The following is a 25,618-nucleotide window of genomic DNA, read 5'->3' on the forward strand; positions in this document are numbered from 1 at the left end:
GCGGCGGGAACATCTGGTGAAGAGAGAACAAAACAAGGTAAACAATGGGAATATTGATTCAGACTTTGAGGGGTTAATTCAGACTGGTGCCCTGTCTAATGGATCATGCTCTGAAATGCCTGACTAGTCCCCACCCCACCCCCCCATGCCTAGAAATAGGAGAAAGAAAAAATAGAGTGGCACATTGGCCTGCACTTCCAGCTTCTAATCCAAAGCACCAAACCATCCACCCCTCCATTGGTTTCTTGCTGTGTTTATCTAGCATTATCTAGCATTGGTTATTCTTGCACATCGCCATATTCAATCAGTGGTCAGCCTACAGTGCTGAAGCCCCATTGAACTGCAACGCTGAGTTGTTGTTTTTAATGTTCTTGGTTTCATTATCTTCCCCTCGATTGCATCACAAGAGCTTCTTGCATTACAGTAGAAGAGAGAAGGTTGCTGATGGACAAGACCTTTTAAACGCATGTGTCAGAAAGCTCCCTGGTGTAGGGCATCTGTCTCTGACAACTCTTTTAAACTTGGCCAGATCTGACAATACTTTCCTCTCAATCCAGCTATTGTATGGAGTGAAGCAAGAAGATGCCTGACTTCCCCACCCTGGCAGGGATGCAGACAGAAGGAAAGTCTGAGGAGCAACTCTTTACTTACTCTTGTGAGATTTAAGAAGGAAAGACATTTAAGAAGGTACGTAAGAAAGACATTAAGAAATAATTTGAGTAGAGACACTTTTTGGAGGGAGATATGGGTTACTAGGTTGGAAGGGGAGAGTCCAGTATAATGAGTGGGAACTCCTCAAATGCTTGGAAGGGATCTCTGCACCCCTGCCACTCGGTATGTATGCCCCACCTGCAATGCCCCTGGAATTCCACATGGGGGCATAATATTTGAGTCTATCTAAAGGTAAAGTTGTGCCGTCAAGTTGGTGTCAACTCCTGGCAACCACAGAGCCATGTGGGGTTTTTTGGTAGAATACAGGAGGAGTTTACCATTGCCATCTCCCACATAGTATGAGATGAGATTAAGCCTTTTAGCATCTTCCTATATCACTACTACCCAATATAGATGTTTCCCATAGTCTGGGACACATACCAGCAAGGATTTGAACCAGCAACCACATCTAGGCCAAGCGTACACTCCCGGGTGGGGAGAAGAGATCCAGTAATCAACTATAACTACTATTATGTGTATACTGCTTTTCAACAAATGTTCTCAAAGCAGTTCGCACAGAAAAAGAATAAGGCGAAGATCAACTGCATAATTTTATCCAACATGAGTAGGATTCTACATGCCCAATGTTTGATGTCCACATGTTGATGTCTAGGGACTTGGGAAGTGGTGCAGATGCACTAGGTGGACAGAGAAGGCAGATTTCCATGTTAGTTAAGTTATTTTAATTAGAAAAATTGGGCAATAATTTCCCTCAGATATATAAATGAATACATGTCTGAAATAATATGTGACGTGTTTTGGACATCCCAAAGCACTACGGATAAATGTTTTAAATGTGTAGAGTTTTGCTCTCAAGAAAAAAACAACAACAAAGAAAGGAATGGTTTGTGGGGAAAATCTTACCAGATATAATCTCTTTGCGTACAGAATTACTCACAACTTTAAAATCTAATATAGGAGTCAAAATAGCTTCAATAAGTCCAAACATAGAAGACAGACCCAGAGTCAATAGCATGACAAAAAACAGAATGGCCCAAAGTTGTGATCCAGGCATGTGAGTGACGACTTCTGTGAACATAATAAAGGCCAAGCCATGTCCAGAAACACTCTGCAAAATTCAGAAATAGAAGAGAGACTGTTATAAAGTCAGATGTGTTTCAAAGCTATGCTATTATATTGCAGAGGGACCAGCCCAAGCTCCTCCAGTGAGCTATCCCCTGTACTCCATGGCTCCCAGAGTGCACCATGCACTGATCTCTCCCTCCACCCCAGTCTCCTCATCCTCTGATCTTCCCTGTAGTGCACAGAGTGCCCCGTGCCCCAATCTTCCCTCACCTCCCCTTACCTAGTAAGAGAGCCATTACTGCTTCTCCTCTTTGCCCAAGTACCTTGCCTGTTCAAAAGGCAAAGAATGGGGAATGGAGCAGAAGGAAGCATAGAGAAGTTGGGTGGTGAGATAGAAAGCCTGCCACACTTCTTTCTACCCTGTTTTTCTCAGTGTCCCTGCTCTGAGTAACGGCAGAAAGCAGGACTAGTAGAGGAAGAACAACTGTCAGAACCAGGAGGGCAGGAGAAGGGAGGCTGGTGAACAAATGAGACGGCTGGTGGAGGTGGCCACAGGGTGCCCTCTCCACCCCTGCCATGGATCCATCCCATCTAACGTGGCCACCTCATCATACTTCATTATGGGGCCAGCTCCGTCTTGATTGTTGAACATTGTCACATTAAGTGGCTAATAAATAAATAAATAAATGATGAGGCTATTCCCACGATCACTGGAAAGCGGGCTAAGGGAGCTTAGCCTGCTTTCCAGGGATCATGGGAATCACTGGGCTTGCAGGCCAGCCCAGTGCTCCCAAGGTGGCTAGCCTGCCTAATTCCTCCCCCCCTTAAATGAGGTTAATGGAGCGAGTCCTCCATTAACCTCATTTGGTTGCTTGTGTGTTGCCCTGGCGTGCGGTGACACACGAGTAGACCCCCGACTAGGAAGCTGCCTCCCAGGCTCAGGGGTCTCTCTAGGATGCCCCGTGCGGCCCCTGATCCCCGCAGCCCCCGCCGGCTCCACGGCGGAGCCGGCAGTCGTGTGGGTGGCCAATTTGGGCTGCCTTTTGATCGTCTGCAGGGAGGGCGGGCTAAGCTCTCCGATCGTGAGAAGAGCTTCTATATTTCTTTCTCAGGCTGTGCAGAAGGAACACACAGTCTCTGAAGGGGGAACTTCAGGGAAAGATGTTTAAAATATCAGCAGGAGGAGAGTTAGCACATGTTTGAATGCTCCCTCTCATTTTTTAAATAAATGCACTTCATACACACTAAGCACTAGTGCGAGGAAGCTAGTGCAAACCCCTACTGGCTGACATGCCATCTTTCCATGGCATGATGTGGGGGTTTTGTTTGTTTGTTTGTTTTGTTTTTTTAAAAAAACCCAAGATTGAACATTGAAACATGATGGACAACCAACAGACATCCTTGCCTGCAGTTTGTAGTACAACTCAGGAAGGACATACTATTTCTGCACATTTGAACTGGCTCTCAGAACATGTCTGCACAAGTACATTTCCTTCTGCCAGTCAGTGCTTTACTACAGAACTGGTAGAATAAACTCCCCATGTACCAGCACCACACATAGGGCCATGTGGACTACAAGGGGCAATGCCAGCCCCATTGTTGTTTCTGCCTGCCATGCAGAAAGACTTGCATGCGTTAAGTTCAAGGTGCTTGTAGTTTATGAAGACTGGATAAAACCAAGGAGAATATCTCCTACCACATTCCAGGTCAGGATCCCGCCCCCCGCCCCCCAAACCATGGCAAGTACCCCTCTCCTTTTGTCCTGGTCAAAGAGTAGCATCCTCTACCACAAACACTGTTAGAAGCAGTTTGATATGGCATGGGGAACTGTCAGCAATATCATCACTGGGCATGTCCAAGTGCATGTGTATTCCCAATTTGGCATTCTAACTGCAGGTGTGTACTTCTCATTAAAATCTAATCCCACACAGAGCATCACCAAGTTGAGGCCAGGAAAACACTTGATAGCAACAGAGCCAGTGTAGACCTATCTTCTGTCACATAATCCTTTTGTCATGCCAGTATAATACCTGATCAAGGAATTCTTTAAGGACACACGTTTTCAACCTGAGGTTGGCAAGCTTATCTGGAGATGTTGCTTTTAGGGCCTCTACCGAAATAGTATAGTTGTCTTTTGTGATGCTTAGCTGCTGCAATTTAAATGCATTGACGACAGCGTCTATATTCCTACCAGGGAAGCCAAAAATTATTTGAATTATTTGTATTGCTCGATTTCCTGACAAAGTCAAGCAACAAAGTCAAATTAAGAGTCTCCACTGAATGAAACAAAACAACAATAAAGAGACTCAATATGCAATACCAAGAGTGAATACATCTATTTCATAAGGATTCCAGTGATTCTCTGAGATTTGAGGAGAGAGTTGGCATGTCTGGCATATCTAATCAAAGACAAGCAAAGCCCATTGCTCCTGATAATATTTAGTCCATTTGCTCTTCAAGCTAACTGTATATAAATTCAGATGGCTACCAAGTGAGAACATCAAGATGCGCATGTAACTACTAGGAATGTGTGAACCGGTTCAAATTTGAACCAGTTCGAATTCGAACCGGCCTGGTTCGATGGTTCGAATTCGAACCAGACCGGGCTCTTTTTTAGCCCTCCTGGTCCGAATTCAAACCAAATCCAAACTGGTTCGAACCAGTTCAAACCGGTTTGGATGTGCCATAGGGCTCTATAGGGTTTCTGTGTATTGTATTGTCTGTCCTCCATTTTGTGGCTCATTTTTTTGAACTTTTGCTCCTGGCCTCCATTTTGTGAGGCTATTTTTCAGACATTGCATTGGCTGGGCTATTGATCCTTTGATTGGCCAGAATGAGTCTTGCGCTCTGGTAGGCTGTTGACTGTGCCACTGTTTGAGAGCTGGCACCCTGTTGGCCGGGGGGAGGGGGGAGTGCAAAGGTGGGGGCTCCCAAAGGGGGGAGTTTCTAACCTATTTAAGCCAAGCCTCTTGCCTGGAAAATTCTCTTTGGCTGCAGTTGAGGGATCATCATCTGGACCTTGCTGTGTGCTGGTGTCTGTCTGTGAGTGCCTTGACTGTGTCTGTCCTCCTGCTCTTTCTTTTGTCCATTCTCTCTGCCCTGTGTCTATCTCTGTGTTACTTACTTTACAGCTTCTTTCCCCATATTATTGTTGTTCTGTTGTTCTCCTCATCCATTCATTCTTCCATTCCTTTATTATTTGGCCAGGGCCCTAGGCCCTGGCCCACCCACCCCATCCATCTGCATTGATTTCATTAATTTTATTTTACCCTCCCTTCATCCCTTTTCTCAGTGCTGATTTATTTCTGCTAGCTTTTGTTCTTCGTTAATAGCAATAGCACTTACATTTATATACCACTCTATAGCTTGAAGCTCTCTAAGTGGTTTACAATGATTTAGCATATTGCCCCCCAACATTCTGGGTACTCATTTTACCGACCTCGGAAGGATGGAAGGCTGAGTCAACCTTGAGCCCCTGGTCAGGATCGAACTTGTAACCTTCTGGTTACAGGGCAGCAGTTTTACCACTGCGCCACCAGGGGCACACCAAGTGTGCTTAAAAAAAATTCTTGTTGTTCTTGCCTCCCTCCCTGCTGCCATCCCATCTCCTGGATCCATCCCATCCCCTCCCAGGCCAGGCTAGTCCCTGGCTCGGGGCCTAGGCCCTGCAGCCTGGCCTGGTTTCCCCTGGCCTCCTCTTCCTGTGCCAAACATCTGCTCCTCTGCAACCTCCCTCTCTGTTTTTCTTCTGCTGCCTGGGTTTTCTTCTTCATTGATTACACACACACACACACACACACACACACACACACACACACACACACACACTATTATATATATTTTCTCTTTATTTAGCAGGGGGAGAGTAATTGGCCCTCTCCACCCCCAGCACAGTACTTCCAGTAACTGTTGCTGGTGTGTGTCTTATGTTTCTTTTTAGAATGTGAGCCCTTTGGGGACAGGGAGCCATCTTATTTGTTTGTTATTTCTCTTTGTAAACCGCCCTGAGCCATTTTTGGAAGGGCGGTATAGAAATCGAATTATTATTATTATTATTATTATTATTATTAATATTAATATAATAACCCCAGCTAACTTGACAAAGAGGCACCTTTGAACATGGTGATTCTCTTTATTTAGCAGGCGGAGAGTAACTGGCCCTCTCCACCCCCAGCACAGTACCTCCAGTGACTGTTGCCTGTCTTGTGTTTCTTTTTAGATTGTGAACCCTTTGGGGACAGGGAGCCATCTTATTTATTTATAATTTCTCTTTGTAAACTGCCCTGAGCCATATTTGGAAGGGCGGTATAGAAATCAATTTTTTTAAAAAAAATTAATAATAATAATAATAATAATAATAAGAAGAAGAAGAAGAAGAAGAAGAAGAAGAAGAAGTGGCTCACCCCCAGTGAGGCACTACCCCCAGTGAGGCACTACCTTGGTGTGGTTGTGGGGCTTGTGTGCTCTGAGGAAGGTGAGAGCTATGCCAGAGGTCCAACCATACCGGACAGGTCTCACCAGAGGAGCCAGACAAAGAGTGCCTCTCCCATCAACAATATGGTGAGATGTAACTTTAATAAATCTATACCGGATAGGTTGTCGCCCGGGTCAACAAGGACCGCACCAGGTGCTATAGTCCCTGGACATCTGGTGGCAAGTGGGCTACAGGACTCAGGATCTTCAGTTGAGCAACCAGGGCTGGAGATAGCAAAGCTACTGGAAGAAACGTCGCTTAACCGAAAAAAAATATACAAAAAATGCCAACAAGGAAATAATGATCTGCTATTACAAGTCTAGTCCAACTAGAAGAGGTTATTTAAAAAGAATGTACCAAATTTGGAAAGAGAAGCATCCAGATACAGAAATAACAGAACAAAGGCTAGCAGACCAGAGAAGATACATAATAAGAAATAAAGTATTCACAGGAGTTGAACTGGAAGAACTGCAAAGAGCAACACAGGCTCAAGATATGGAAGAAGAATTACCACCAACTGAAGCAGTTGCTCAGGCGTAGATGGAGGAGGTGCTGGAAATAGAGGATACCACCGTTGCTGAACTGTTTCAAAATCAAAACCAGGAAACCTCCCCTTTGCCTTCACCTCAAAAACCCAAATGCCGTTTAACAGAAAAGCAACAGGAACTAAAGCAAAAAATAACTGAGCACATGAACCAAACAACCACCAGGGTTCGACTTCCCGCTCTAAAAACAGTTGCCAAAAAACAACTTGCTCAGGCATTAAAAGATGTCAATGCTGCACTTGCAGAAATAACAACCAATAATTTGCAAGAAACAAACCAACTAATGTACAGTGCAGCAACAATAACAACACAAGAGCTCGGATATAAGATCAGTGGACCTGTAAAAAAAGAAAGCAGTACATCACCTAAATGGAAGATTCGATTAGAAAATAAAATCTCCAGGCTTAGATCAGATGCTAGTAAACTGAAAGATATGAAAGACAAGAAGCTGAAGAATGAAAACACCAAACAGTATCTGATCCAAAAATACCACCTAGATTCAAGGAAAATTAGAGAAGTCCTGGAAATAATAAAGCAGCAAATAACAGCAGTGTCAAAGAAGATTAGCAGATATGAAGCCAGAATTACACAACACAGGCAGAATCTCCAATTCCAGTCGAATCAGAGACGTTTCTACCAAAGCATAGAAGGAGAAACTGCAAGAAACGTAGAAACACCAAATAAAGAAGAAACAGTGCAATTCTGGGGGAAATTATGGGACAATCCAATAGATTATAATAAAAAAGCAGGCTGGATGAAAGAGGTCAAAAATGTCACCAACAAATGCAAGATCTAATAATAACACCAGAATTAATAAGTGAAAGAGCAAAGAAAATTAAAAATTGGACTGTGCCTGGCAACGATGAACTGCATGGCTTCTGGCTTAAACACCTAACAAGCCTTCATAAACAACTATCAAAACAGTTCAATCACATTATGAAAGGCGGTGATATTGAACAATGGCTAACAACTGGGAAAACTCATCTCATTATGAAAGACCCAGCAAAAGGTGCAGTTCCAAGTAATTATAGACCAATAAACTGCCTGCCAACCATGTTCAAATTATTAACTGGAATAATAGCAGATGAAGTGATGCAACACTTATTAACTAACAAACAGCTTCCAGTTGAACAGAAAGGAAATTGCCCGAACACCAGAGGCACAAAAGACCAGCTGCTGATTGACAAAATGATTTTAGAAAACTGCAGGAGAAGAAAAACAAATCTAAGTGTTGCATGGATTGACTACAAGAAAGCCTTCGATTCATTGCCTCACACATGGATACTAAAATGTTTAGAAACAACTGGTGTCAGCAAAAACATTCAGATATTTATTTATAAAGCAATGAGCATGTGGAGTACACCGTTAACAATCAATGGCGAGGCACTTGGACAGGTTAGCATTAGAAGAGGCATTTTCCAAGGGGACTCACTATCCCCTCTATTGTTTGTAATCGCCATGACCCCACTTTCACAAATACTAAACAAAACAAACCTCAGATACCAAACATCTAAAACATCCAGTAAAACCAACCATTTGCTGTACATGGATGATCTGAAGTTGCATGGAAAGATCCCGTCAGAAATCGAATCACTGCTAAACACTGTCCGTATATTCAGTAGTGATATAGCAATGGAGTTTGGACTAGAGAAGTGTGCTGCATTAATAATGAACAGAGGGAAAATAACAAAAACAGAAGGAATAGAACTTCCCAATGGAAGCAACATCAAGAACCTGGAAGAGAAAGAACCTTACAAATACTTGGGCATTCTCCAGGCTGATAACATCACTGAAGTTAAAAGAAAAATGGGAAGTGAATACATCAGGAGAGTCAGAAAAATCCTGAAGTCCAAACTCAATGGCGGGAACACCATCCAAGCCATAAACACCTGGGCTATACCTGTTATCAGATATACTGCATGAATAAAAGACTGGACCCAGGCTGAGCTAGAGACGCTAAATCTTAAGACCAGGAAAATCATGACCATCAATAATGCTCTGCACCCCCGCAGTGATGTCGATAGGCTCTACCTCCCTCGCAGCTCAGGTGGAAGAGGAATGCTGCAAGTCCATCAAACAGTAGAGGAGGAGAAAAGAGGCCTTGAAGAATATATAAGGGACAGTGAAGAAGATGCACTTCAAATGGTCAAGAACGTGAAACTATTCAACACCAATGAAACAAAACAGGCCTACAAGAAAGAACAAGTCAAGAACCGAGCAGAAAAATGGAGAAATAAGCCTCTGCATGGTCAATATTTACACAATATAAGTGGAAAATCAGACATCACGAAGACCTGGCAATGGCTTAAGAATGGCAACTTGAAGAAAGAAACAGAGGGTTTCATACTGGCTGCACAAGAACAGGGACTAAGAACAAATGCAATAAGAGCAAAAGTCGAAAAATCCACAACAAACAGCAAGTGCCGCCTTTGTAAAGAAGCAGATGAAACAGTGGACCACCTGATCAGCTGTTGTAAGAAAATCGCACAGACTGACTACAAACAAAGGCATGACAAGGTAGCAGGGATGATACACTGGAACATCTGCAAAAAATACAAGCTACCTGTAGCCAAGAATTGGTGGGACCATAAAATTGAAAAAGTTGTAGAAAATGAAGATGTAAAAATATTATGGGACTTCCGACTGCAAACAGACAAACATCTGCCACACAATACACCAGGTATCACTGTAATTGAGAAGAAAGAAAAACAAGTCAAAATCATCGACATAGCAATACCAGGGGATAGCAGAATAGAAGAAAAAGAAATAGAAAAAATCACCAAATACAAAGATCTACAAATTGAAATTGAAAGGCTGTGGCAGAAGAAGACCAAAATAATCCCAGTGGTAATTGGCGCCCTGGGTGCAGTTCCAAAAGACCTTGAAGAGCACCTCAACACCATAGGGGCCACAGAAATCACCATCAGCCAATTACAAAAAGCAGCTTTACAGCCTATATTCTGCGACGATATCTATAACCATTGACAATAAAATTCTGGCATCCCAGGTCCTTGGGAAGGACCCGATGTCTGGATAAAACAAACCAGTCAATAACACCTGTCTGACTGTGTAAACAAGAAATAATATTGTTTTGATTGATTCCTGATTATTGCTTGTTGTTGCTGCTGTTATATATTTATTGCTGTGATTATTGATTTTTGTGTGCCCCTTCTGGGCCTGCTCCTGCTGCCCCCTTCCTCCTGCCATCCCCCCTCCCATCTAGATTCCATCCCACTGCTCCCCCTCTCTCCCTCCTGCCTGGGCTTGGGGTTTTTTTAAAGGATTTTGGTTGCTGTAAAAATATTAATAATTTTTGTGTGCTTTTGATAGATTCCTAAGATTATTGAAGAGTTTTACATTGTTTGTTCTGTTGTTGTGGTTCTCCTCCTGCCATCCTCCCTCCCATCCAGATTCCCCTGCCCCACTCACCCACCTACCCTCTGCTGCTGCCTGCCTGAGCTTGGTTTTCTTAAGGATTTTTGATTGCTGCAATTTAAAACATTACTAATTTCTGTGTGCTCTGTTCTTTTGATTGATTCTTAAGATTATTGAAGACTTTTACTTTGTTTGTTCTGTTGCTGTGGTCTTCCTTGATTTTTACACCTTGCTTTCTTTTGCTGCTCATTAATTTTCCTGGGTTTCTGTTGTTGTTGTTGCTTGTGCCCCTTGGGGCCTGATCCCCCCCCATGCCACTCCTGCTTCCCCCTTCCTCCCAACACACACCCCTTCCCGCTACATCAATACCCCTCACTCACCCCCCTGCCCTCTTGATCCTGCTGCCCCCTTCCTCCCCGCTACAGTACTACCCACCACTAACCCCCCCCCTGCCCTCTTGGGCCTGCTGCTGCTGTCCCCCCGAATCCCCCCTCCCTGCTACATCACCCCCACTCAGGGGCATAGCAAGGTTGGAGTGGGCCCAGAGACAAGATTTTAAAATGGGCCCCCCGCTGATATACACACACAAACACACTTCACAATATATAGTGCACTCACACTCACATCCCCATTATGAATATGGTGAATACTTAGTTCACATTGAATTGAGTTTCTTTTACTCTCTGCTCCTGCCGATCTCCAAGAGACGCAACATAATTCATAGGGGGGTGCAACACGGGTGGGTGGGGAGTCATGTGATGTGCCTCTGGGGGGCCCCTCGAGGCAGTGGGGCCCCAAGACGACTGCCTCCCCTTGCCTAATGGTAGTTACGCCCCTGCCCCCACTCCCCCCTTCGTGCTGCTCTCTCTCTCTCTCTCTCTCTCTCTCTCTCTCTCTCTCTCTCTCTCTTCCTGTCTCCTTTCCTTCTTTCATTCATTCCTTCCCTTCCCACAGCTGCAGCTACAGCACCACCGACCTCACCCTGCCATCGTTTTTTGTTTTTTTAAGTATTTCATTTTATTTGTCTCTGCTTGGGGGTGGGTGAGTTGAGTCACAAATAGTGGCTCCTCATTTCTGCCCCTCTCTCAACTGTCCTTGACCACCCCGGCTGCCTGCGCTGCTGGCACGCACGCAGTGTGATGTATGTGGTGCGTGTGCGCCAGCGGTGGAGACTAGCGCACGCACCGCAAAGGGTGCATGCGCGCCGCCAGCTCTTGATCGGTAAATGCTTACAGGGACAACGACGGGGGCAGGGGCGGCAGGGAGGAACTCTGCCGCCCCAAGAAATTTCTTAAAAGCACCAGCGCCGGAGGGGGAAGACGGCGGGGTGAGGGGGTAAGTACTACCACCCCCCCTTAAAGTGACACTCCCCCGTCCTTCTGAACCGCCGGATGGCTGGAATTACGGACCAGTCCGGAGGTCTCTCCAATGGCCCCGAACCGAACCATGCACACTACTAGTGAGTGTATGCGTGCGCATGTGTGTGCAGTTTTTGTCGTCCCCTTCCCTAGTTGGTGGTTTTAAATAGGGACACCTGTATTTTTTTAATGCATTTGGTTGTGGGGAGGGATATTTTGAGATGTACTGTTGTGTTGAAGAAATTGCTGCTTTTTTTGCAGGTTGTCTCTTGTTTCCGCAGGTCCCTCCCTCCCAGGGTTCTTGTTATTATATGATATGCTATTGTATGTATGCTTGCTTGCTGTGGGTGGACTGGATGGGTTTTGTTAAAGGGTCTTTAAAAATAGGCTGGGTACCATAGGAATTAAATTGTTGCTCCCCCGCCCCAAACCTAATCCACACTGTTCACTAAAGAAGGGTTTCATTTGATTTTCAGGTCCCCCCAGCTTTGACTGTGTCCCTCTCCGGTAGGTACTGTGCCCTCCCCCCCTTCCATTTTCCCCATAATAAAAAAAACCTCCCCCTGCAACTAATCCACCTAGTAACTGCCTGTGCCACCCACCCAGGGGTCCACCCTTTTTTTCAAATTTAAACACCCCTCCCCAATTGGCTTCTAACACCCCAACCTAAATCAAAAGGTTCCCCTCCCCCTCACCTCAATTGGCCTTTCCCCCCCACTGCCAAAAGTCTTCCCTTCCCCCCAATTGGCTTTCCCCCCTAAAAGTTCCCTCCCGCCTCCCAATTAATTGGCCTTTTTTGCCCCTTCCCCCCTTCCAAATTATTTTTTTGCCCCTTCCCAGCCTTTCTCCTCCAGTCTCCCACCTTTTAACATGTCTGAGCAACATGAGCGCTGTGTTCAGGGCAGGCCTCACAGAAGGTTGGCAGGCAGAGGTGGGAGAGGCCAGGGGTGGGCTGTGCCTGCGGCTGTGGGGCAGAGAGGGAGAGGATACAGGGACGAGCCTGAGGATACCCTGGTCCGCCCCATTGCAGAATTCTTTGCCCCAGCTGAGGGGTTTGTCCGCAGGCTAAATTTTCCCCAGCCTGCAGAGGCAGAGGCACTAGGGCTGTGGCGGGTCCCTCGGTGCCAGGTGCTGCTGGGGCACTGCCAGTGGTGGTGGAGGAGACTGCTGGTGCGGGAGAGCAGGCAGAGGGCAGGGAGGATGTTACGGCTGGCAGCGATGCAGCCAGGTTCTCCCTCCCTCTTGGGGCCCTTCCCCCTATAGTTTTGCCGCTCAGTGGGCCCCCCCTCATGAAGCCTGGGCAGTCATGCTGGCATCCAGCGGTGGTGGGTCCCACCACTCTGGCTCCGACAGTGAGAAAGGGTCTGCTGAGGTAGTGGAGAGGCCTGCCTTTCCTCTGCCAGTGGAGCCGGGCCCTTCCACTTCCACACAGGTTGGAAGGGGGTTGGGTGGCAGCAGTGGGCAGGCAGCGGCAGCCTCCCCCCAGGACTACAGCCAACCAGCGAGAGGCCTAAGAACGTGCCCAGGGCATGGGAGGCCAAGGGCAGTGGTGTCTGGGAGCATTCTGAGATCCCTGAAAATGCCCCGAACCATGCCCACTGTGTCCACTGCAGGGTTCACGTCAGTTGTGCCAAGGATCCAAAGCACCTGGGCATGACGTCCATGTGGAAACACATGGACCATCACCACCCAGCTCTCCTTGACCGTGCTGGCAGCGCTAGTGCGCCTGGTGCACCTGCCACTAGGATGGACAAGGGCAGTGTGCCTGCGCCAGCCAAAAAGCAGGCTACACTGCCAGTCCAGCGGTGGACACAGGCAGCAAGCGGACTGTTCATGTGGATCATCATCACCTCATTCGCCTCATAGGGGAGATGATTTCCACCGATGACCAGCCATTTCAGGTGGTCAAGAACTCCGGCATCTGCTGGATACTCCAGTACCTTGCGCCCGACTACATCATCCCCTCAAGGACCACGTTCAGCCGGAACGTGGTACCCTCCCTGTAACGTTGGTGCAGGGAGCTCATGTCAGCTGGACTGCGTGCGGATCTGGCTGGCACCAGCGTGCATTTCACGTCTGACCTCCGGACCAGTGTCAGTGGGATGCACGCTGCTTTCCTGGCCCTCACTGCCCACTGGTGGGCCCTGGAGAGTGAGGAGACCTCCTTGGGCAATGCTTCTGGGTCCAGCGTGGCTCCTGCTGCACTATGGCACAGGTGGGCCGTTCTGCATGTGGAGACGATGGACGCGAGGCACACCAGGGAGGAGGTGGTGGCCGTACTCGACCGCCAGATAGAGGAGTGGATTGGCGGATGTCCACACCTCTCTAGGGGATTCATTGTCACTGACAATGGATCCAACGTTACCGCCGCTGTCGAGACAGTCATGGGCTGTGTAAACATACGGTGTATGGCACACACGCTCCATCTGACTGTCAGGGACACCCTCAGCCTTAAGGAGCTGAAGGCGTCACAGGCACAGGCCCGCCCTCCTCCCCAAGGTGCTTTTGCTGCCACAGCCATGCTTGTCGAGAAGGCTCGCAAGCTGGCTGCCCATTTCCACCACAGCGAGAAGTCCAGGCGACTGCTTCACGAGAAGCAGGATGACCTTGGGCTTCCTCGCCATCTCATTCCTACGGATGTAGAGACATGGTGGAACTCCACCTTCCTCCTGTTCCAGCGCCCGTTGGAGCAGTAGAGAACCCTTGGCGCCCTGGCGAGGGACGAGACCTTGGCCGTCTGCGACCTCTCTAATGCTGAGTGGAAGCAGATGTCTGAGGCAGTGTCGGCACTCGAGCCCTTCCAGCTTGCCACAAAGGACTTGTGTGGCGACACCACTCCCTTGAGCCTGGCGCTGCCCACAGCTCTGGGTCTAGAGAAGCTGATGGGTGAACTCCAGGTTTCTCTGACCACGCCAGAGGGTCGTGCTCTGGCAGGAAGGCTGGTCTGGGGTGGCCAAGCGGTTTGTTGGTGAGTTGGGAAGCAGGGAGGAGTATGTCCCCTGCTAACTGGGCAAAAAGGCACCTTTTACCATGGTGATTCTCTTTATTTAGCAGGGGGAGAGTAACTGGCCCTATCCACCCCCAGCACAGTACTTCCAGTGACTGTTGCTGGTGTGTGTCTTATGTTTCTTTTTAGAATGTGAGCCCTTTGGGGACAGGGAGCAATCTTATTTGTTTTATTTCTCTTTGTAAACTGCCCTGAGCCATTTTTGGAAGGGCGGTAGAGAAACTGAATTAATAATAATAATAATAATAATAATAATAATAATAATAATAATGTCCTAGCTTGTCTCTGCAACCCAGCCATCAAGGGCAATGTCGTTAGTGCCGGCGACTTGCCCAGGTGGAGGGACCTCCTGGTCCAGAAGGTGAAGGAGGAGGAGGTTGCTAGGACCAGGAGAGACCAGGAGGGTGGTAGTGGTGCAGGTGTACCCCCCCTCGCCCAACCCACACCCAGCAGCAGCAGTGTAGTGGGCGGCCAGCCGGTGTCAGCTTCTCCTTCCCCTTCCTCTTCCCAATCCAGCAGCATGGACAGGCAGCACCAACGCAGCAGCCACTTGCTCCCAGCGTGAAATCCGCCCAGTGGTTTCAGCGGGTGTGCCTTGGCGCCTTGCCTGGTGTGCGGGAGGCTCGACCTGCCAGCCCCTCCAGTGCTGAGCAATGCGTTCCCCAGTACTTGGAGGAGCCTGTGGAGGAAGACAGCTCGATGGACTGCGTACAGTTCTGGGCAACCGGCTGCCAAATCTGGCCGGACCTGGCGGTGGTTGCTGTGCGCCTCCTCTCCTGCCCCCAACCAGTGTCCAGAGCGAGCGGGTGTTCTCACGTGCCGCAGACGTGGTGAAACCCTCTCGCTGCTGCTTAGATGCTGGTCTGGTGGAGCAGTTGGTCTTTCTCAAGATCAACCTCCCCCTTCTGGGATACCCTGAGCTGGAGGTTGAGGTGGGTGAGTGATTACCGTGGTTGCCCCATGGTTGGCCACCTGCCTGGCTCATCCTCTGCGCTCATCCCTACCTCTAGCTGAGCTGACGTGACAGATGCTGAGCCATGCCAGCCAGTCTCAGCATGCAGTGCCCACACTACAACTAGTGCAGCGACTGGCCAAACGTCTATACAACGCCCACACCCATGTAAAAAGAAACCTGATGCTGACCACAAGCCCTTATCTCCACCTGTCAGCATTTGGGTACCTGGCGTGGGCACGGCACACACACCTAAAGTAGCACAGCCCTAGTAATATTAGACTATCAGCGGCAGTGGTGGGTACATGTTCTTTAAATATGTAAATAAAGATGTAAATAAAGAAGTAAATAATTTTTTAAAAAATGTTATGTTAATCAACCCCCCCAAAAATATTGAAAATCATACTGGTAAACAAAGGAAGTAATAGATGACTCCCAAAAGGATTGATTTTCAAAAATATGTTACCAAAGAAACCATGTGTGGGGTTGGTTTTCTTTTAAAATGTGTTTAATAGCAATAGCACTTACATTTATATACCGCTCTATAGCTGGAAGCTCTCTAAGCGGTTTACAATGATTTAGCATTTGCCCCCCAACATTCTGGGTACTCATTTACTGACCTTGGAAGGATGGAAGGCTGAGTCAACCTTGAGCCCCTGGTCAGGATAGAACTTGTAACCTTCTGGTTACAGGGCGGCAGTTTTACCACTGCGCCACCAGGGGCTTGTTAATCATTGCTGAATGAATTCTTATGTTGTTGATTATGGTTACTGTTGATGTGTTGACTGATGGCAAAAATCATAATATTATAAATCAACCTGTCAACACAACATATTGATGATTGATTTGATTGTCTGGGTTCTTTGGTGGGAGGGGAGGGAATATGTGTCTGTGTGTCTGTGCTTGTGCTTGTGCTTGTTGGGAGAAAAAGGTGTGTGTTTGTGTGTGTGGCTGTTTCTGTTGTGTCTGTCTGTGTGGATGGATGTTAGCACTGTCTCTGTGTGTGGATGCTTGCTAGTGTGCGCTACTGTCTGTCTGTCTGTCTGTCTGTCTGTGTTTACATGTGTTTTTTCCTCTCTCCCCCAACCCTTCCTTCCCCCCTCATCCCTCCCTCCATCCTCTTCATCACCTTTCCATCCTCCCTTCCACAACCTCCTGCCCCTGGTCTGGCAAGCTGATGAGAACTGGTCTTCCACCGAAGCACACACATCACGTGTGTGCATATATGTGGCATACGACCAACTCTGAGCCGGGCCCTCCTCCCCTTAAATCCCCTCTGGAACACCCCTCTCCCTTCCACCTTTCCTCCTCTCCCCTCCCTTCCCCTCCCCCTTCCTTCCCCCCTCCAAGCTATAGCAGCACATACACACACACACACACACCAACCACCTGGCCAAGCAAACACAAACACACATCCACTCACACTGGTGTCACCACCTGCCTTGGGCCTCTGTGTCCTAGAGCAAAGATGTGGTGGACCAGAACCATTTCTTTCCCCAAGCAAGGCAAAAGGCATGCATTGCACACATGAAGAGATGAAGACACTGTGGACAAGAGAACTACTAGTAGAGAACTACTGAACCAGCAGGTGAGTGTTGCCTGCCATTGCCAATGCTCAGTGCTCTGCTCTGACTATCATCACACTCAGCTCAGTTGTACTGCACTATGTAGACATACTAGTGGTTCTTAATGTTAACTTTATCTGTGTTAGAATTGCCTCCTGCCTGTAATTATGCCCTCCCCTTGCAGTTGCGTCGTCACACAGCTTGGCTGCTACTGCCATGCGCCGCCATCTAGTTAGGTCTGGTTGGCTTGTGTGGGCAGCAGCAGCTGCTGGCTGTGTGCTATGCTCATGCTGTGGTGTGTGATGTAGCACTAGTAGTAGCAGTAGTTGCTAGTAGTCTGTGCTTGGTTTGGTTTGGATTGGTCCCCTGGCCTGCCTGGACCCCTTTTTGGCCTTTTAATTTCAGACCGGATGTGGCGTGTGTGTGCAACTAGTGTGCATCCATGATGAAGGAGGGGAACAGCAGAGCAGAGGTCAACTTCTGTCTGTGTGGTGGCCTCAGTGGTTTCTTTGGGCATCATCATCCATCCTGCAGCAGCAGCAGAGCAGGTCTGCTGCGTCTTCTTTGTGTGTGTGCTGTGCTGCTGGCAGGTAGCAGCAGTGGCCTTTTTTAGATCAGTGTCATTGTCAACACTAGTTGGTGGTCTGTGTCATCTAGTTGCTTGGGTAGGTAAGGTGGACTGGCCTGGGTGATGTTATGTGTTAGGGCGCCCAGATAGGGGCAAAAAAGCTGGAGTGGCAATTGATGGGAGCCCCTAGTAATGATGGTGAAATTTTTTTGGGGGGGGGATTTCCCATTGGATATAATGAGGATTTTGGGCAGCCCCCCAAACCCGCCTCTGTGGGGTGGCAGCATCCCCAAAGTGGGTCTAGGGCCATGGCAAAAATGGCCTCAGTCCCTCCCAGGCATCCCCAGATTGATAGGAGTGATGGGGTTTTTTTTTAGAATTTTCTAAGGCATTAAAGAAATATCTCTCATAGGGATTGCTGGCTTAACCTTTCACCCACTGACACACATTCCATTCTTTCCAATTAGATATTATTTAATGCCTTAGAAAATCCTAATTTAAAAAACCATCACTCCTATTAATCCGAAGATGCCTGGGAGGGACTGAGGCCATTTTTGCCATGGCCCCAGACCCACTTTGGGGGTGCTGCCACCCCACAGAGGTGGATTCGGGGCTGCCCCAAATCCTCATTATATCCACTGGGATTCCCCCCCCCCAATTAACCATGAATACTAGAAGCAACCAATTGCCTTGGGAATTTTGGGGTGGGGGACACCCATGGGTGCCTAACACTCACCCCAGCTTTTTGCCCCTAAGTGCTAGGGAGTTATGGGCAAAAATGGAAAATATTTTAAAAATTCATATAAAATCATAGGAAGGTCCAATCACTTTGAGGTTTGGGTGGTAGTTGGCAACCAAGGGTGCCTACCACCCTACCTACTTTTTGAGGTTTGAACTGGTTCAAATTCGAACTGAACTGGGCGAACCGGTTCTATGCACATCCCTAGTAACTACTTGGTAAATCTGTTAACATAGGAACAGCCCTGTTGGGTCAGGTCCAAGGCCTATCTAGTTCAGCATCCTATTTCACCCAGTGGCTCACCGGATGCCAGTGGGAAGCCCACAGGCAAGAGTGAGAGCATGCCCTCTCTACTACGGTTACTATAAGAATATAAGAAACACTAGCTGACCGGGTGCAGAGCATCTGTTCCCCTAGTTCTCCCTGACTCTCCCCCCCACTTCAACCCCTTCTCCCTGACTCTTCCCCCGGGCATTTCTGACGCCCGCCCGGCCTGCTCTGATGCCCGCCTGGCCCACTTCTCCACCCCCCATCTGCAGTTTCTGGCTGGCTTTCAAGCCAGCCTCTCCCCTCCTGCTGCCACCTCCTCTTCCTGTGGCCCAGCCACCTCCTCACCCCGGCGGCCGGACCGAGCCCGCCACCACCGCCTACTCCTGCCGGCTGCCTCAGGCTGGCACGGCTTCGCCCGCTGGCCAGCCGCCTCCTCAAGCCAGCGGAAACTGCATTTGGCTTTCCAGTCGCCCACAGCCACCAAACTCCCTGCTGCTCTGGAACTCTCGCGAGAGGTTGCCACACATCCAGATTTGGAGAAATAATTATATAGATGTTGTGTGGAGTTGGTTGTGTGTGACCATTTTAAAGCACAATTTGCCACATACCTGCATCTGATGTGTGGTAAAATTCTCCTTACCACTTGTCTGGATGGCACAGATGACCAGACTACCTCAAAGTCACCCAGGAGTAGTGTGGTCATCTGTGTGAACTTTGCATTGCCTGTATGGTTTTTGTATTGTCCTGCTAAGTAGAGAAGAGAATTTTACTAATATTGTAAATAGGAGGCCTAATACCTCCAGTTTCCCACAAATGTTAAAGAAAGTGCACACATGTGATCAAGTTCTTCTCACCACTTGCCAGGTGACTATTTTACCATACATCTAAACCTGATTTGTGGCCAAAAAAGACACCCCTTCCCCCCGACTTTGCAGGATAATACAGGCTACCCAGAGGTTGTTTGGTCATCTATATGGGGCTAGGCTCAAGACAATTAATGTGATTATTTGTACATTGTATTAACTCAATGCTTCATCGGTGCATTTGCACTTTGGGCAAAACTAGACAGGATGTTATAAATGCATCACCACCATCTAGTTAGCTGCTTGCTTTTATGCTAATATAGCAGCTGTGTGGCCCTCCAATTCAGATCACAACCATTACACAAATAGAAAGGGTGTTCAACCCTTTACTTCTGTACTATTGCCCCACTGCAACTTTGCCACTGAAGTAGATTTTTCACCGTGGAAGTGGAGATATTGTAATGGGCACCTTAGAGGTTAAATAGCAGCTTTGGGGGGAAATTTGGCAGGAAAATGGTGCATAAGTAGAGAGATAAACACTCCCTACCTCAATGCTGTGATCTGGATAGGACCCAGATCAAGCCCCTAATGATAGCAGCTGACATCCGGACTAAGAGGTTTTCCAGATGGAGAGGTTTATTCCATGAGGGGCTGTCATAAATGCAAACTGATGGCACTATGAGCTATGCACATGGACTGCTTTCCCCCCATCCCCCTTGTTACTGAATGCCCCCTGCCAGACTTAATAACTCATATCTTCAATACTTTCTCCTCCCACAAATCAGGGGCCTAACTATAATAGGGCTAGGAGAGACAGTTGTCTAGGGGCCCACTGCCTTGGGGGCCCCCCAGAGGCAAGTCACATGACTGACTCCCCCAGCTGCACACCCACCCAGGCTTCCTTCAGTTGTATTCATCCTCCAAAATTGATGTGAGTGTTAAGACCTGGAGCTACCAGAACGCATGTCTTTCTCTAGTACCATTAAATGACCTGTATCATCCACAATTTATAAAACCTTTAAAAAATAATTTGGGATTATGTTCTATTGTGGCACATAGGAGATAGATCGATAGATCGATGGATGGATAGATAGATAGACAGATGTAGATAGAGATAAAATTTTAACTATGCTTTTTGTTACCACTATTCAACCTCATTTCATATTTCATTACTTCATGAGCTGAGCATGAAGCATTTTAAAATCTTGTCTCTGGGCCCACTCCAACCTTGCTACGCCCCTGCACAAAAGTGCCTTTCCTCTCCTTCCAAAAATTTAAGTAAGGAGTTGCTCCTCAAGCTTTCACCCTGTTTGCACCCCATGGGCTTATTAGAAACTCTGAATCCTATTTCAGTTCCACCAACTATTTATTTTCCCCATTAAAAAAAAACAAAACATAAATGTTTGCCTTAAAGACTTCAAAATTTCATTAATATGAAGACTGCTACCTGAAGTCATGAGTTAATGAATGAATGAATGTACAAATGGAATATGTCAATCACACTCAAAATTATTGATGTTAATGGCTTTGTACCACCAGTAAGAGAAATGTGTTTTATATGCTACAATCCATTTATTCAGCCATTTGAGTCCCTCAAAGCGCCTTAAGTGATTCATAAATGAACATAAGGTATTATATAATAAAACACAGAAAACACTGAGAACAGAGGACTGAGTTCAATACCTTAAATTGGTTCCTAGTAGAGTTGCCAGCTAGGGACTTTATAGAAGACATGCAACTATTTTGCAACTAGAAAGAGGAGAGGTGGTAGCAAGCATGACTTGTCCCCTTAGCTAAGTGGGGTCTGCCCCAGTTGCATATGAATGGGAGACTTGATGTGTGAGCACTATAAGATATTCCCCTTAGGGAATGGAGCTGCTCTGGGAAGAGCAGAAGGTTCCAAGTTCCCTCCCTGGCATTTCCAAGATAGGGCCAAGAGAGACTCCTGCCTGCAACCTTGGAGAAGCCGCTGCCAGTCTGTGTAGACAATACTGAGCTAGATGGACCTATGGTCCTACTCAGTATATGGCAGTTTCCTATGTTCCTATTTTGGGGACCAAATGACTTTTTTTTCCCCTTAGGAGGAATAGAGACTGTTTTGGGGACCAAACAATTTTTTTGCATTCGTTGTGGTGTCTGAAATTGTTGGGACATGTGGGCTGGCTCTCTTCTCCTGCGGACCTCGTCTGTGGATCACGGTCCATCAGCGGTGGCAGCAGCAGCAGGGAAGCCTCCAACACACCCTTCCCAGAGAGCAGCCTGATGCTGTCTCCTAGTCCTTGTCCCAGCAGGCAGTAGCAAGAGCTGTTTGATCCAGCTTACCCCAGCTCCTCCGTAGCTGTCAAACTAACAGCAACAAAAAAGCTCGCTCGCATTCTCTCCTCCTCTCTGATGTGATTTGTGAGTGGTTGGAGGAAAAACGCAGACTAAGCCAGTGGGAATGCACAGGAAAAAGATCTCCCAGGGACTGTTGAGAGGAGCTGAGCCTATGTGAACTGTCCATTTAAATCCCCAAATTAAACATCTTGTAAATCTGCTGCGAAGCTGATTCGCTCCTCAGGTACCCCAGGGCATGAAGGCATGTGTGAATAATTCCCTGGTGATCCACGGGGGAGGAGGACAGAGGACTGTGTGTGTGGTTAACCTAACCAGAAGATGAATTTACAGTTAAGAAACAGGGGCCTTGAAAACTCTGCACCTAGACAGCAGATTGAGCTGTTCACTTGGTCGTCAGCTTCACAGTGGTGAGCTATATTTAGTATCAAATTATCCAATATTTATATGTAATAACTGTAACGATCAGCCTCTGATCAGCCCCTGCCCTGCCCTCCATAGTGAATCGGAAGTGAACCCTTTCCTGACTGACAGGCTGATGACCTCCAGGGATCAGTCATCAGCACCAGGTGGGTGGAACCTAGGGGGCCATGAGGCAGGAAGGGAAGGGTTTCTTTGTTGAGAAGCAGCTAGGCTAGAGGTGGGAGAGGACGGGTGGAAGGCATAATGAGGAACAATGGAGTTTTGCTGCCTTGTGGTCAAAAGCTAGCCTGGAGAATTCTCTCATGGAAGGACATCTGCAGATCCTTGAGAGACAGGATCGAAGGAATCTTGACTCCCATCAGGTTTGGGGTGAGCTCAAGTGGGAGGAAGCCAGGACTTAGGAACATAGGAAACTGCCATATACTGAGTCAGACCATTGGTCTATCTAGCTCAGTATTGTCTTCACAGACTGGCAGAGGCTTCTCCAAAGTTGCAGGCAGGAATCTCTCTCAGCCCTATCTTGGAGAAGCCAGGGAGGGAACTTGAAACCTTCTGCTCTTCCCAGAGCGGCTTCATCCCCTGAGGGGAATATCTTGCAGTGCTCACACATCAAGTCTCCCATTCAAATGCAACTAGGACAGACCCTGCTTAGCTATGGGGACAAGTGATGCTTGCTACCACAAGACCAGCTCTCCTCTCCTTCTGGAACTAAACTTCTAAACTTCTGGAAGTTTAGCCTAGAGAACAGTTTGTTAGTCAGTTTGTGTTGGACTTTTATTTTCCTTTTGTGTGCTCTGTATATCCCTGCAACTGGTCTATTGTTGTTTTACCTAGAATGTAACTAAGCTAAGAAAGCCATAGCCTGCACCCATCCCTCCAGCTAGGGTATTGATAGAGTCTCTGTAAACTTTACAGGTGCTTCCGTATTTTCATGCATCCATATTCTTTGCAACTGGATGACCACAATTTTTAAAGTGGGCCACTCCAATATCAGCTGGAGTGCTTTTTGGAAGGAACTCAGTAATCTACTGAGAAAGCCTGTAGACTAACTAAAAGCTGAGAAAGCCTAAGACGAAAACTGTCTGTGGCATTTTGAATAAAGTTTATTTTTCTTTTTTTGTTCTCTGCAAATTTTAACCAGCCTATTGGAGTGGATTTTTAACTCAAGAAAGACAGGGCTCGAAAGGGGTTTACTCTGGTGCAAACATGTCCTAATTTGGTTGTTCAGCTACCAAGGTTTCTCACCACGTGTAGGCTTGCACATGGAAGGTTTTTGTACTTTTACTAATGGAATACTATTTTACTATTGGAATACTATTTTGCTATTTCTCTGTAAATTCACCCAAGCTTGCAGGGTGGGGTGCACTGCGAGATAAACTCTGTTAATAGGGTGTGGTGGCAGCGAATAAGCTACTGGAGAAACAGGGGAGTTTAAAGGAACAGCCTTTGTGGGTGAAAGCATAGAGAGGGGATGATTCAGCATTTTTCTTCCCCTAAGATGGGCTGGCTCTAAGACAAAGGCGGGGTTAAATTCACTACAATACCAATAAACATATGCAAATTGTATGCAAATTTGAGACTGTTGGGAGACTTTTTTTAAAAAATGAAAAACATCCTCTATTTTCACTTTTATGATGATGGATATTGACTTTTGCCACCATCTGGACCTGGCTACCCTAGTCCCTAGCTTTAATACATAAAACGTGAATCGCTCACCTCTTCAAGCAGTTCTCGTAGTTAATTGTTGCCTTAAACCCCACAATACAAAACACTGGGATTGTGGCATATAGAGAAGTTGCACTGTTCACAACTGTTATTATGATACTATCCAATTCACAGTCATTTCTAGGAAATATAAACATGTAAAATTTGTTTAAGCTCTACAAAGGGCAACATGAAGGTATCATATCAATAAATGTATAGAGACTGCCCATGTCATCCAAGGTCAACAAGACTAATTCTGAAAGCAAGTGATGCCAAAGAGCAATGAATCTTTGAGGTCATTCACACAATCAAAAACTATGTTCTACCCAGGTTTGGGAACTGTGTGTACTCCCAATTTTTAATTATGTGGAAGCAAGGTTAGAGGAAAACCTGGGTAGCTTTTTCTCCTACCTTGCTTCCACACAATCACTACTACCCAGGTTTTCCTCTAACCTTGCTTCCACACAATCAAAAATTGGAGTACACACAGTTCCCAAACCCGGGTAGAACAGACTTTTCGATTGTGTGAGTGACCTCTCAGTCTCTTTCTGGAGACTTACAATCAAAATCCATATCTATTTTTACCAGCTTTCTCTGGGCTCCAGCAGGGACTGTATGGATTGGGTCACATCCCAAGGGACGGCTGAGGAACATTCCATGGAGGCAGAAGCATAGCTATAATTGTCCTTGGGCCCCTGGGATGTGGGGGCCCAACTGAGTGACTGCTTGCTCTTCTCTCTTTGCTGTTGATGTTGTATTACTGTGGGAGGTGATTGTAGTAGGTATGAATGATTAAAAAATTAAATTGAACCAGGAGAATGCATGTGCACAAGTGTGTGAGTGAAAGTGTCTGCATTCATGAGGAGTGTGTGATATTGAGGCTATTCACACGTGCGACCAAAACCAGGCTAGGGGAGCCTAGCCCCATTCTGCATGCACATATGAACCACCAGGTTCGGGCCCAATCCTGGTGGCTCCATGGTGGCAAACCCACCTAATTAGCCACCCTTCAAAACAAGGTTAAGGGAGCAAGTGTTCCTTTAACCTCATTTTTTTGCTTGTGTGGCAGCCAAAGCTACTTGCATTCTGGTAGTTCTGGGAGCCAGGATGACACATCTCGGACCCTGACCCTCCCCACTGCCTAGGCATGCAGGGGGATCATCTGGGCATACGGGGAGTGTGCCCAGCAATGGCACTATGATCACCTGCAAATTTAACCCACTTTCTCCACAGACCACCCTCTATCCCTTCTCACAGATCACGAAGAGGATCATTCTTTGCACAGGAGTGAAAGAATGGTCATGCCTTGAATATACAACAGAGAGATGCAGCAAAGAGATGTGGGTGGGAGGAGAAGGAAAGGGAGCGGGGCCCATCTTTTCTTCTTCTCCCAGGGTGCACTCCAATCTTGGTATGCCCTTATCTGGAGACAATTTTTGACCAGTCTGCTAAGAACAGCTTATTTCCAGGTGGTGGGCAACAGCTATATTCTGAAAAGATAAATTAGATTATACCTACTTTAGTGGGTTGTAGCTTGCGTATGCAATGTGTCCCCCAATTCCTAAAGAGAGAGAGAAGAAAATCTGGGTGGCTGCATCAAGCCACACCCGTGGATTTTTGAGGCGATTTAACTGTAAAAGAAATATATATATATATTTGAGGCAATGCCAAATGCATAATTAATCTCATAATTTCTGTGTAGATTTCACTTAAGGGTGTTGAGGACTAACAGATTAGTCCTCTTATATAGTTAGGAGAGTAATA

At 46.9% G+C, this 25,618-nt stretch overlaps 1 protein-coding gene across 7 annotated transcripts in view; it reads right to left on the reverse strand.

Moving 5' to 3' along the window:
- The window catches only part of LOC128324356 (sodium-dependent neutral amino acid transporter B(0)AT3-like), a 70,904-nt gene that overhangs the window by 7,208 nt on the left and 38,078 nt on the right, over positions 1–25,618 (reverse strand). For 6 of the 7 annotated variants that reach the window (XR_008306806.1, XM_053248837.1, XM_053248842.1 and 3 more), the window contains 4 exons: positions 25,373–25,485; positions 23,867–23,995; positions 3,768–3,924; positions 1,576–1,780 (listed from right to left, as the gene is read on the reverse strand). Coding sequence is in view for 6 of the 7 variants with exons in the window: in XM_053248837.1 (XP_053104812.1) it covers positions 1,576–1,780; positions 3,768–3,924; positions 23,867–23,995; positions 25,373–25,485 (604 nt within the window). In the remaining variant the exon portion in view is untranslated. The remainder of the gene's footprint in view (positions 1–1,575; positions 1,781–3,767; positions 3,925–23,866; positions 23,996–25,372; positions 25,486–25,618) is intronic. The other variant, XM_053248840.1, reaches the window with a different exon arrangement.

Source organism: Hemicordylus capensis, chromosome 4 (genome assembly GCF_027244095.1).
Source record: "Hemicordylus capensis ecotype Gifberg chromosome 4, rHemCap1.1.pri, whole genome shotgun sequence".
NCBI classification, from domain to species: Eukaryota; Metazoa; Chordata; class Lepidosauria; order Squamata; family Cordylidae; genus Hemicordylus; species Hemicordylus capensis.